This window comes from Chrysemys picta, chromosome 7 (assembly GCF_011386835.1).
Source record: "Chrysemys picta bellii isolate R12L10 chromosome 7, ASM1138683v2, whole genome shotgun sequence".
In the NCBI taxonomy this organism is placed as follows: domain Eukaryota; kingdom Metazoa; phylum Chordata; order Testudines; family Emydidae; genus Chrysemys; species Chrysemys picta.
The window spans coordinates 15,193,469-15,206,033 of record NC_088797.1 but is presented as its reverse complement, the minus strand read 5'-3'; the positions used below and the strand labels follow the sequence as shown (position 1 = coordinate 15,206,033).

At 41.0% G+C, this 12,565-nt stretch overlaps 1 protein-coding gene and 1 long non-coding RNA gene across 9 annotated transcripts in view; one reads left to right on the top strand and one right to left on the bottom strand.

The window, feature by feature from the left end:
- The window catches only part of LOC135972832 (uncharacterized), a 47,842-nt gene extending 40,562 nt beyond the window's left edge, over window positions 1-7,280 (top strand). Inside the window, exon 3 of the long non-coding RNA XR_010589394.1 lies at window positions 7,161-7,280. This is a non-coding gene — a long non-coding RNA (uncharacterized LOC135972832). The remainder of the gene's footprint in view (window positions 1-7,160) is intronic.
- The window catches only part of ITPR1 (inositol 1,4,5-trisphosphate receptor type 1), a 256,740-nt gene that overhangs the window by 26,435 nt on the left and 217,740 nt on the right, over window positions 1-12,565 (bottom strand). For all 8 annotated transcript variants that reach the window (XM_065552919.1, XM_065552920.1, XM_065552923.1 and 5 more), the window contains 5 exons: window positions 8,662-8,837; window positions 7,227-7,391; window positions 5,200-5,395; window positions 3,373-3,474; window positions 1,409-1,551 (listed from right to left, as the gene is read on the bottom strand). In XM_065552919.1, coding sequence (XP_065408991.1) covers window positions 1,409-1,551; window positions 3,373-3,474; window positions 5,200-5,395; window positions 7,227-7,391; window positions 8,662-8,837 — 782 coding nt within the window. The remainder of the gene's footprint in view (window positions 1-1,408; window positions 1,552-3,372; window positions 3,475-5,199; window positions 5,396-7,226; window positions 7,392-8,661; window positions 8,838-12,565) is intronic.

Genomic DNA, 12,565 nt, shown 5'->3' with positions numbered 1-12,565 from the left:
GTGGGCATAGCATAGATTTAGAGAGAGGCAGTATGATATTTTCTGTCTTATTATCTGTCCCTTTCCTAATGATTCTCAACATTCTGTTAGCTTTTTTGGCTGCCGCTGCACATTGAGTGGATGTTTTCAGAGAACTATCCACAATGACTCCAAGATCTCTTAAGTGATAACAGCTAATTTAGACTCCATCATTTTATATTCTATATATTTCTTGCCCACTCACCCAGTTTTGTGAGACCCTTTTGTAACTCTTCACACTTTGGACTTCACTATCTTGAATAATTTTGTATCATCTGAAAATTTTGCCACCTCACTGTTTATCCCTTTTCAAAAGGATCTAAATCACTTAGGAGCTTAACTTCTATTTAGGACTTACAAGGTTTTGGAAATTTTACCTGAAATCAGGCTGAATACTAGGGGATCGTTAAAAAATATGGTGTAAATAAATAGTTCTGTTCTCCGACATCTGATACAGACAAAGCAGGGACTGCTGCACTGGGGAGAGGGAGTGAAATGGGGTCCAGTTGGTGGCTACCCCTCTCCCAACACCCCCATGGGTCCAGAAAAGTACAGGAAGGCCTCTAACCCCTACCACTCTGGGGTCACTCTCTCCCCGCTATCATGTGGCCTGGAGTTTAAAACTGTAAGGAGGAACCAGCCAGAGACTCCAGCCATTAGGAACTGCTGCAAAGCAGCCAAAGCAGGGACCTTTGGAAATTCAGAGCCCTTTCTGCAGTTCTGATTGGACTTTCTGTGCCCTGTGCTGATTGGCTGTTTTTGTAAGGGAGGAGAGGGAAAACATTAGCCTTGGAGCTCCCCTGCTTCTCTTACCTTCTTTTCTCTCTTGCTCTGTCCCATAGAATCATAGAAGATTAGGGTTGGAAGAGACGTCAGGAGGTCATCTAGTCCAACCCCCAGCTAAATCATCCCATAGAATCACAGAAGAGGATTCTCCTTCCTCTTCTTTCAATTTAGCTAATCGCCTCCCCCACACAACCATGGAACATACATAACATTTCATTCTGGTTGTGGGTTCTATATTTTCCTCCTGAATCTGTCTTGTCTATTTAGACTGTAAGCTCTTCAGGGCAGGAACTTTCTGCTACTCTGTGTTTGTACTGCCCCTAGCACAATGGGGCTCCATTTTTGGTTGGTCGTTAGGCACTACCCTAAAATATTATTAATAATCATCATCATCATAATGCAGGTCAAATAGCTGGAAGCTCATTTCAGATGTGCCATTGCTTGACTTATTGGTTATTGCAGAGATTTAACCATATTAAATGGAAAGGAACTATGGTCCCTTCTATTTAGTAACATATGCATAATATGTTTAATACACAGTACACAACATTCTCTTCAATAAAACTAGATCTCCCTTTTCCTCCCCCATGCAGTGTTAATTTACCTCTTTGGATGGTTTCCTGAGCACATCTCCTACTCCACCCCCACTCCTGAGCCCATGACTCAGTACAGTAACAATGCACATCAGCAGTGTCTCGCACGTATGCTCTTTATCCTCTTCCTCAATTTCTCCTTTAGATATCAGCTCTATTAACAGAGGAAGCAAAGACAGGTTTAAAAGGCAAGAAGATATGTTTTAAATAATTCTCATTTTTTGAATCGTCTCTTGCTGGGAGTTTTCTTCTCTCCCTTTAAAAACAATCATATGACTCTAACCATGTGTATCTAATAAACCATGTAGCTCACCACAGCAGCACTTGTTAGCTAGGAACAGAACAGCAGCTGTTCAGCTGGTCTCCATTGTTGGCTCAGTTGTGTCTCTCCTCTTCCCACCACCAAAAATTCTGTTTCTAGTTTCGTGCGGAGTTGGCTAAATTCTCTTTCCCATTCTGTTGCCATGCACAACTTTAGCTTACCAGATACCTGTTTATATAGAACCAGGGCTTTCTGAGGGCAAAGTTTTTGTTCATATGCTATCGCCTGGTATTTGACAGAGGAATGATTGGACAGGCCTTGAGCTACGCTCTGAAAGGAAACCTTTGTCTCTTGCACTTCAAATGGCTAAGGTGCCATTACTAACTATGGAATCCGTATTTTATTTGAAAGGAACAAACGTCTTTTTCCACCAACTTTTACCAGTTTGGCTATAACTTCAGAGTTTGTTCTTTGCATTCCTAATTCATGCATTTTGATTCTGGAAGCTCCAGAACGAATTATGAGTATTCTGCAAAAACAGACTATTAAAAAACCCTCCACATCTTTGCTATGATAATAAAAATGCATGTGCAGTTATTACAATATTAAATGTTAAAGATGGGCCTGAATCAAAATGTTGTGTCTAGACATCTCCAAACATTAGGGAGGTGATCAGAGATTTGTGCATCACATCCACCTCTGGCTGTAGACAAGCATTGATATTAACAGATATCAACCTGAACTCTGACATTATCAAGTTTCCGGTGTCTTTTTGCAAATAAAGTATGTGAAGACCACCAAAATCATCCCCTGCCTCCTACAGCCAGGAAAGACTAGAAGGAACTATTTTTGTATCTGTTCCGTTACTTAAATTTATCATAGGGCACGTTAGAGCAAACAGACATTTCCTCTTTAGAAGATGGGCTCTCGGCCATCATTGACCTTTGAAACAAATACTTTATTTGAATGAAAAATACCAACATTGTCTGCATCTCACAGCCAGTACCATTAATCTCAGCAAGGAAGTAAATTTAACATGTAGAAAATAAGACAAAATATTTCATGATTCAATTTAAGGCTGATCATTGTACCATACATGATTGGACAAACATACAGCTATACTTCATGCCCAACATATTTATTTTTTCTCTTTTTAACCCCCCCCCCACCATTTTATGTATTTATTCTGTTTATTATTTCTTAATAGTCCAAAACAATATTAAAAATGTATTCCTTCACTAAATAGTTAGAATACTGTCACCACCAATGCATTTATATTTGACTGCATCTTTTCACACTAACATTGGAAGATGCTCGTAAATTCAGAGACCAACTTCTGAGGTCAGAATTGTTGATCTGTTGTTGCAAGCTTTAGGATTTTACAAAGAGGACGAGCTGCATCACTTTTTCCCCTCTCAAACTCATAAGGCAAGGCAGTTCAAAACACAACATGTTTCAATTCAGTTCAGTACTAAGCAATCCCATTGCAATAAAGTAAGTATTTCTAGTTTACACACAGTATTTCATGTACCAAAAGATATTTACGTTAATGGGAAGGTGGGATAAGTTAATCCTCCCTCAAATCAGATGCGCCCCTGATATCTTTATTCTGCCTGGTTTAATTATACAAGTTTTTTAAATTTAAGATACTTGGCAAGAACAGAGTGAAAATTAAAGCTGTGGTGTAAGAGTTCAGTACTGAAAGTCACCTACCTTCTGAAGGAATGACTGAAGAACAGTTTTCCCCATTGCCTGCTCTACATACATCTGAATACAGGAACTCCCCAGTCATGGTATCACCAGCTTCTGTATGGTCTACAAAAATGCAAGTTGTGGCATCAAAAAATATCCTTTAACATTGCTTCAGTTTTTACATAACTGAACCACAGGTGTTAACCACTGTAATATGAACTGAGTCTGCACTAAGTAACATGCGTGTATTCCTGTGAAAGATTTTTCCACTGAGATTTGAAAGTTAGGGCTTGTCTATACTTACGCGCTGGTTCGGCGGCAGGCAATCGAACTTCTGGGTTCGATTTATCGCGTCTTGTCTGGACGCGATAAATCGAACTCAGAAGTGCTCCCCGTTGACTCCGGTAATCCTGCTCGCCGCGAGGAGTACGCAGAGTCGACGGGGGGGCCTGCCTGCCGGGTCTGGACCGTGGTAAGTTCGAACTAAGGTACGCAACTTCAGCTACGTGAATAACGTAGCTGAAGTTGCGTACCTTAGTTCGATTTGGGGGTTTAGTGTAGACCAAGCCTTAGAGTCCAATTAAACTCTTGCATCTAGTTATTTAACAATGTTTAAATGAAGGACAAAATAAAATGCTTTCTATTTCTGTGCACTAGGACCAAACGCCATACAATTATTGTACACGATGCTCAGCCCCAAAGTTCATGAAGTAGTTGAAATTGTTATGATACACTATGTTCAGCAGACATGGTTTCAAGGTGTCTCAAAAAGTTGCATTCATCATGCAGTGCAAGTTTATCAGGTGTTACAGATAATGAGATGTCCCTGGCATTGAGATCAACTGTGTGGAAAAGTTGAAGCAAAGTGTCATTTAGTTCTTGACCTCTAATCTGATAAATGGTAAAAAATAATGTCTAGTAGCAAGAAGATCAAGCAATGCTTTTCTGAATAGTTTAAGCTTTAGAGGAAAAAAAAATGAAGTGCCTTGTTAATAAGGTTATTTGCTGTTCTATCTGTACACCTCAATCACTAAGCTGCCTGTTTAATGGAAAGCAACATTTTACTTGCAATGACCAAATCTTAATTCAGAAGAAAAAAAAAAAACTTGCTAAAGCAAGTTAAACCTAAAGCAAGTATTTGGTGGAGGTTAATATTCTGAATGCAAACTGAGAAAACGAATAGAGGAAAAGCATATAGCTTGAGCTCACAGGAGCACCTTCACACTCCCTTTCATTTGTATTTATTTTGTTATTGATGTTTCTATTTTGATTGTTGTAGAATTAAACCCACCATTAAAAGCAAAAATAAACTGTCCAAATCGCATAAGTTAACTTGCAGGCTCTCCCAGTATTTGAAACCCGCAACCTCACCAGTTAAAGCCTGGGAGAATGAGTGGGCTTTTGCCAAAACACATTTAGGCTCTGCCTAACCAAGGCAGGATGTAAACTTCACAGATGGAGGGATATGACAGTCGAGATAATCCAATTCAGCTAAATGTAGCTTCTGCCCTGCCTCTAGTATGCCTGCAATTAACTCAGGGCAGAAGCTACGTTTAGCTGAATTGGATTATCTCGACTGTCACATCATGCACTGTAAGAAATCTCTAATGTATGCAAAAAGGAAAGTTTAAATGCTGTCTCCTTTTTTAGGGGAGACGGGTCTTGGCATTAGTTTACACAACATTAGAAATGCCATTTGCATCACCCAATTTCTCATTTGGAAAGCATCTTTTACCGGAACTACATCTGTACTCAATCCTATCAGGTGTCGAGTACCCCCTGCAAGCTGTGCAGGAGCAAGCCCTTTATGCTTTTCAACCTTGCACAGTTAAAATGTCCAATACCAACCTGGCAATAACGTTTCATTAGGCAGCTTATCTACTTCCAGGATAAAGTCATCTTTGAAGAACAGGTACCCCACTATCGAGAACAGGTAAACCAAGATAAGAGCAAGAACAGCAGTCAGGATGATGGAACGTCCATTGCGAGTGACACTTTTAATGACATTCAGCAAGGTCTCTTCTCTGTACACCAAGTCAAAAAGCTGGAAAAAAGGGGCAGGTCAAGCTGTTTCATACGTTTCCTGCTAACAAAACTGATGGCATGTTACATTTTGGGGCAATGCAGAGTAGGATGTAAATAATCTAATTCCAATGTTTTAAAGTTTGCCCTTTTTTAAAGCAGATAGATAGTTAATTTAGAATTCTGGAGCATCACCTACTAACTAAATGGAATGGCACAACCACCCGACTGATTTTACATTACCCATTCCCAATACACTTTTTTTTTTTTTTTAAAGTAACCATCTAATTGATGATCTGTACTTCACATTCTCTCTTTTCAGCACCAAACTGAAAAGTACAACCTACTTCAGAAGTTAAAGTTGGCAGGTCTCTTTAAACGTCAATTAAAAAAATAAAGAAAGACGACATGCTTAAACTAAGGGGTTTTGGGAAAGGCTGGATTTATGGTGGTGGGTTAATCTTTTCCGGGTTTTGTCTTAGTTTCCTTATGGACATAAATACTTCCGTCACTTCCCATTCTTCTAAATCTATCCTATCGCCGACAGGACATGGAACAGTCAGTTATTGAATGATGGGACAAAATAAATGTTAAAATATGAGAGGGCAAAAAAACCCTCACTCCAACTCCCGCCCTCCACCCGCTTACCCTATGCATATCCCTCTAAAGAACTCTGAAGAGAGGTCATATGAGGTCTGCAGAAAGCTACTGTCCCTTTCATACATTTCCTTGTCATCAGATTGCAGATTTGTATGCTAGAAGAGTAAACTGTCATACACAGATGACACATTTGTGGCAGTAAAACCACGTTTCCCAATTTTTCCATAAAGGAATAAAGGAAACAATTGAAAACAGATACAGAATGATGTAGCAGGCAGCAACTAAGTAGGGGCTTGTTTAGAAATTGACACCTGCCTGCTATAGACATACTTGTTCACGACACACTTTGAACAGTATTACGTCATGCATTGTAGGCTCTGCACCTAATGGGAAGGCTTAGGCAAGGGATCCCGGTCACTCCCCAGGGCTTGGAATCATGGTCAGAGATTAGAAAAAGGCTCCCAAATATACTAAGCACCCAAACTCACTAAGTCACTGGTACAGCTTCTGACACTGGGGAAGCATCACTCGCCTTGCAGAACAATCTGCCTCTTGTTCCCGCCAGGATTTCTCCTGAAGTAGCTACCATTTATGTACTATCTGTGCCAGATTTTGTACTGAGTTTTCTGATCTGGGTAGTGCCCACTGGTGACTTAGGTGAGACTTGGATACTTCACCTGGTATCAATGTTACTTTGAGAATATTTGAAGCCAATTTATTATTTAACCTTAGAACCAGAGACAAATTATATAGTCTAGGCAAGCTAAGAAATTGCACATTTAGCCAAAGGAATCTGCTTTTATCCTTTCCCCAATACTTGAGTTGTCTGGGAATGGGGCCCGAAACAGGGAAATACTTGTAAATTAGTCCTCTTTGCAATTGTACACATTCAGAAATCCCACATTTTAAATTACAATAAAGCAATGTGCCCTGCTTGTGTATGGTACTGGAGTAGAAGAAATTACAAGTCTTCCATTTATCTCTCAGGTAAGGAGAACAGGAGTAGCACAGGGGCAGTGCGAGTCCCCCCCCCAGTAAGCTCTCAAGCTAAAACAGCATGAGTTTGGTCTCCTGAAAAGATCTAGCACTAAAAAGCAACCCCACCAAGGACAGCAGCCACACTGGAAGTGGAAAACCTAGGTTCTATTTTTGGGTAGATTGTACAGTGACACATTTATGTCTTCTAGATACTACTGCGATGGTGGCTTTAGAAAAACACAGACAGCGCTTCAAAAGAGATGATGAATACCTACCAACAAACTATAGAAAAATTCATGTACGAAGAGCCCCATAGCACAAATAAGAAGGTATAGCAGATGATAAAGGAATTCCACATCCAGGATCATTGCCTTGTATCCTCTAGTGAATGTTCCACAGTTACCCACAAAACTCATCAGGAAAATTATTTTATTACAAACCTAAGGAGATAATTACAGTAAAGGTTAGCTATAGTGTGCAACCTATGCCTGACAATTGCAGACTCTAAGTCAGTAGCAATTCAGCAACATGTTTCTATCAACAACTGCAATACGGACTTGTAGAATTATTGAGTGATTTACACATTCAGGTCAGACTCTGCCCTCAGTTACGTCTATCTATACAGCCCAATCTAAATTGACCCAAGAGCAAAAAAACTGGCCCTTATAACATGTACACACAAAATCTTTTCAATTGTGACTGAATACATCTACATATTTGAGATTGCAAAAACAAATCACCCAGTTGGAAGAGGTAAGACTTTTTAAAAAATAGTGTAAAACTAACTTCTCACTCAAAAATGCATCGGCCTAAAACAAACAGCTCCTTGGAACAGAAGCACTTACCTTTCTGAGACACTTGTTAGTGTAAGTTGTTAGTAAGAAAATAATCCAGGTTCCCATCACCCAACTATTTTTAGATTGGGTATATAGTAATCAGGACACAGCAATGCCAATATCAATGGTTCCCCAACCACAAATGGAACTGTTCAGCATTACCACAACAAATAATAATAATAATAATAATAATACCATTGTCGACTGGCTAACATATTGGCATATATGTGGCACTGTGAACATATTCAGATAACAAGACATGTAATTCAATTGTCTGCTTTAAGGTACTTATGTAATATATACACAAAAAGACACCCAGGAGATAGAACCTTCGCACAGCTTAGTCAAAGAGAAGCTTCCTTTCGGCTCACTTGGTAGACCCCTTCTGCCTGCAGACCACAAATGTTTGAATTTGAGTCTTACTGAAGTTGCATGTTTGCTCTGCAGCAAACTGCTCAATGTCCTACTTTTGACTGCCAGGTAAGCTACAAGCATTTGGTACACTTATTTGATAAATCTTACAAACTCCCATCTTCTGTAGCTTAGCGACTGAACAAGAGAAGGGTTTGAGCAAACAATTTAAAGTACTGTAGGGTCACAGAGATTTCTTAACATTTCTAGCTGAGCTGGGAGCTGTCACTAGAGTGTGACAAAGCAGAGAGCCACATTGGAGCTCAAACTTCCAAAACAGAAGCACAGCACAGCGATTCTATTTTTAAAGAAGAGCCCCAATCCAATTAGGGAATAACTTTTTACACCAATTACTCCACAATGTTCTGGACTGAGTATTTAGAGTCTGGTATTTTCACGAGTGGATAAGAAATTCTTATGTAAAATGCAAGAGAATTTAAATGAAAACCTACATGATACTTACATTGAATGCACCCAGAAGAAATAAAGTAGGCTGCAAACCCACTGAAAATATTAGTCGTAATATCGTAGAAGCTATTAAAGCTCGGATACCATGGGGCTTAGGAAGAGCTATAACTATGGCCAAAGATATCAGCATAGCTGTCCAGAGTAAGCCCGACAAGTGGGGCTCTAGTGTACCTAGTATGGAAAAAATAAAAGAAGATTAAATATTCCTAACTACCAAATATAACAAAGCCAAGATTAGCCAGATAAATGCCATTTTAATGTTATTACTGTGCAATATCACTAATCCACCTGTTCAGCCATTACAGATTGATGAGTGGTGAAGCTGAATGACAGCATCCCAGGTACATTTTAATTAAGTATATTACCTGAACACGTAAAGCATTGCGTGTCAAGCATCATCATTAAAGGAGTCTTCATTTTGTTGTGCGTTACTTAGACACATTATCATTGGAAAACATAGAAGACCGATTTTCTAATGCACTCAGTAGCTTCCCTGAATGGGAGGGGAAGAGAGTGACAACAGAAATCGCTGGGCCTAACCTTCCTATTACTCCTATCCTACCCTTCTATTATTTTTTTTTCCAACTAAAAGCTTTACCAGTTTTTGCCATCTCTGGTATTTCAAGTTCTCTTTGGAGTGTCCCATGTGCCTGGCTGGTTATGTAACATCAGCTAAATACACTTCAGTTAGAGAGCCATAAAAAAAAAACCTGGCCTACAACACTAGCACACTGTGGGGCTACTTCAAACATGAACAACCATCCCTTCATGACAAAGGCCACATAAAAAAAGAGTTGCATGTTTCTAAACCATTTGTATCTCAGCAGGAACCAGATTAGAGGGAGAGATTCCCTAAACTTTGTAGCAGTCTGCAGCAACTGAGGAGATTGTTCCATCTCAGTAAGCATGTCAACACATGCACAATGAAGGCTTTTTCAAACAAGACTGGGAGGGGAGTGAAGGAGAGTTATGCTCTTCCATATACGAAGAACAACCATATACTTTCATTCTGAATTACTTATTTTAGATTAATGAAAAACAACAGAAGAATGAACAAAAGCCATGTCCCCCAGAGAGAGCACAGTGTGTTCAAAAACTTCGGACAAAATGCCTGCCATGGCAGAGCCCTAAGGATCAAAGGTGCAATGCTCAAAAACAGAGGCATCAGATTTGAAAGGGACATATACCACAGGAAGGGGAAAGCAGAGAGAAGGTACAAAAGACCATTTAGGAAGTGAATATACTCGGCACTGGAATTCCAGTGAGAGGGTAGAATGCACTTTTAAAAGATCTAGCCAGGGCCGGCTCTAGGCACCAGCTTGCCAAGCAGGGGCTTGGGGCGGCCACTCCAGAAAGGGGCGGCACGTCCGGCAATTCGGCGGACGGTCCCTCACTCCCACTTGGAGCGAAGGATCTCCCGCCGAATTGCTGCTGCAGATCACGATCACGGCTTTTTTTTTTTTTTTTGCGCCACTTGGGGCGGCAAAAACCCTGGAGCCGGCCCTGGATCTAGCCACCTGTTTAAGTGTTAATATTCTGACAGTTATAATAAAATCTAAAACATGAATATATTCTCTCTTCAGTTTCAGCCATTCACAGCAGGCCTGCATATCTAGCTAGAATTAAAGACACCTTCAAGGTTGCCTGCAGTATGTGCTTTTGAAAGGCCACACCACAGGCTGCTCATCAGCATTAGAATAAGTGGAATGGAATGCTGTCATTAAAGGGAACTTTTAAGACTGCCCCAGCAGCATGTTCTGCTGCCTTCTCAAAGTGGGTGGTGTGAAAATAGAAAAGAGATTAGAGTTCAGGTCACAAACTCATTCCTCGCTGCCAGGGACAGTAAGGGCTGGGAGCATAGCAGAAGCAATGTTTTAGCCCCTGGAAAACAGAGTTCCAAGTTGGGAATGACCAATCTTTGGCCAAAGCTGAGTGGTTCTCAGTGAAGACATGTACACTCCTAGTCATAAGAGGTGTCAGGAGTCTGTTGCCCACCTGCTAGCAGAAAAACATGTCCGTTTTCAGAAGTGCTATGCACCTTCAAAGATCAATGGAAGAGTCTCGGCATCTTGGAAACCCCAGACACTTATTTAGACATGGATTTAGGTACCTAATTATAGGCATTCAAGTTTGCAAATTTTGGCCTTCCACGCTGTGATAAATCTCACAGTATTATGCACTTAGCAGCTCAGAGTTCAGCTGGCCTGAACCATGTAGAGACACCATAAGAATGGCCATACTAGGTCAAAACAATGGTCCATCTAGCTCAGTATCCTGTCTCTGTGCCAGATGCTTCAGAGGGAATAAACATAATAGGGCAACTTTGAATGAACCATCCCATCATCCAGTTCTAGCTTCTGGCAGTTGGAGGTTTAGGGACACTCGGAGCTTGAGGTTGCGTCCCTTACCATCTTGGCCAATAGCCGTTTATGGACCTGTCCTCCGTAAACTCCTTTAATTCTTTTTTGAATCCAGTTGTACTTTTGGTCTTCACAACTTCCTATAGCAACAAGTTCCATAGGTTGACTGTGCACTGTGTGAAGAAGTACTTCCTTATGTTTGTTTTAAACCCGCTGCCTATTAATTTCATCAGGTGACCCCTGGTTTTTGTGTTATGTGAAGGGGTAAATAACACTTCCCTAATCACTTTCTCCACACCATTCATGATTTTGTAGACCTCTATCATATTCCCTCTTAGATATCTCTTTTCTTAGCTAAACAGTCCTAGTCATTTTTAATCTGTCCTCATATGGAAGCTGTGTTGTACCCCTAATCACTTTTGTTGCCCTTCTCTGGACCTTTTCCAATTCTAATATATCTTTTTTGAGATGAGGTGACAAGAACTGCATGCAGTATTCGAGTTGTGGGCATACCATGGATTTATATAGCAGCATTATGATATGTTCGGTCTTATCTATCCCTTTCCGAATGGTTTCTTGCATTCTGTTAGCTTTTTCATTGCTGCTGCTCATTGAGCAGATGTTTTCAGGGACTACCCACGATGACTGCAAGCTCTCTTTCTTGAGTAGTAACAGCTAATTTGGGAAAAATGAGAGTTTTCCCCTAAATGATCCATTTTGAAAGGATTATAGCTGTTTAACTAATCAAGAGTTTAAAATGATTTTATATAAATAACAAAGAGAGGTTTTTTAAAAGCGTTAGGTGCTTCATGAGGTGTTGAGAATGTGCAAGATGAAGTCCCTAGAAGTTAAAAGGCCAAAAAAATGGTTACCTGCCTTTTCGTAACTGTTGTTCTTCAAGATGTACTACTCATGTCCATTCCATTCTAGATGCATGCGTGCGCGCTCACATGCACAGTTGGAGATTTTTGCCTTAGCGGTGGGCTGTAGGGTGGGCTGTAGCTCCCTCTTGAGTGCCACGCTCGTGCATTGGTATATTAGGCGCTGAAGGTATTGCCCGAAGATACTATGTCGAGCACCCAACAGTCTGAGCTCAGCCACGACCAGGCCGACCGGAAGGGTGCAGGCGCTTGAGGAAAGAGCAGGGTGTGTGTGGATCCTGTGAAGTGACTGGGATGCCATCCTCGCGCGCATCCTCAAAACCCCTGCTTCTGGTTTCCTTGGCCTCTGGAAGAACCAGGATGGGAGGAAGAATGGGAAGACGAAGGGTGATGTCATTTAAATCCTTTGTCTCTCTCCTTTTTGTAGGAGTTGGACTGGGGGGCACTCCAGGACCTTGACGGAGGTGGCGGGGGATGGAAAGGCATTCTAGCCTGCTGAGGGGTGTGAAGGCCCAAGGAACGGAGGGTGGCACGGGAGTCTTTAAGGCTGTGGAGTTGTGTGTCTGTCAGCTCTAAAGAGAGCCCTGCTCCCTCAAATGGGAGGTCCTGAACGGTAGTTTGCGTCTCCTGGGACAGCCCAGAGGACCGTAACCAGGAG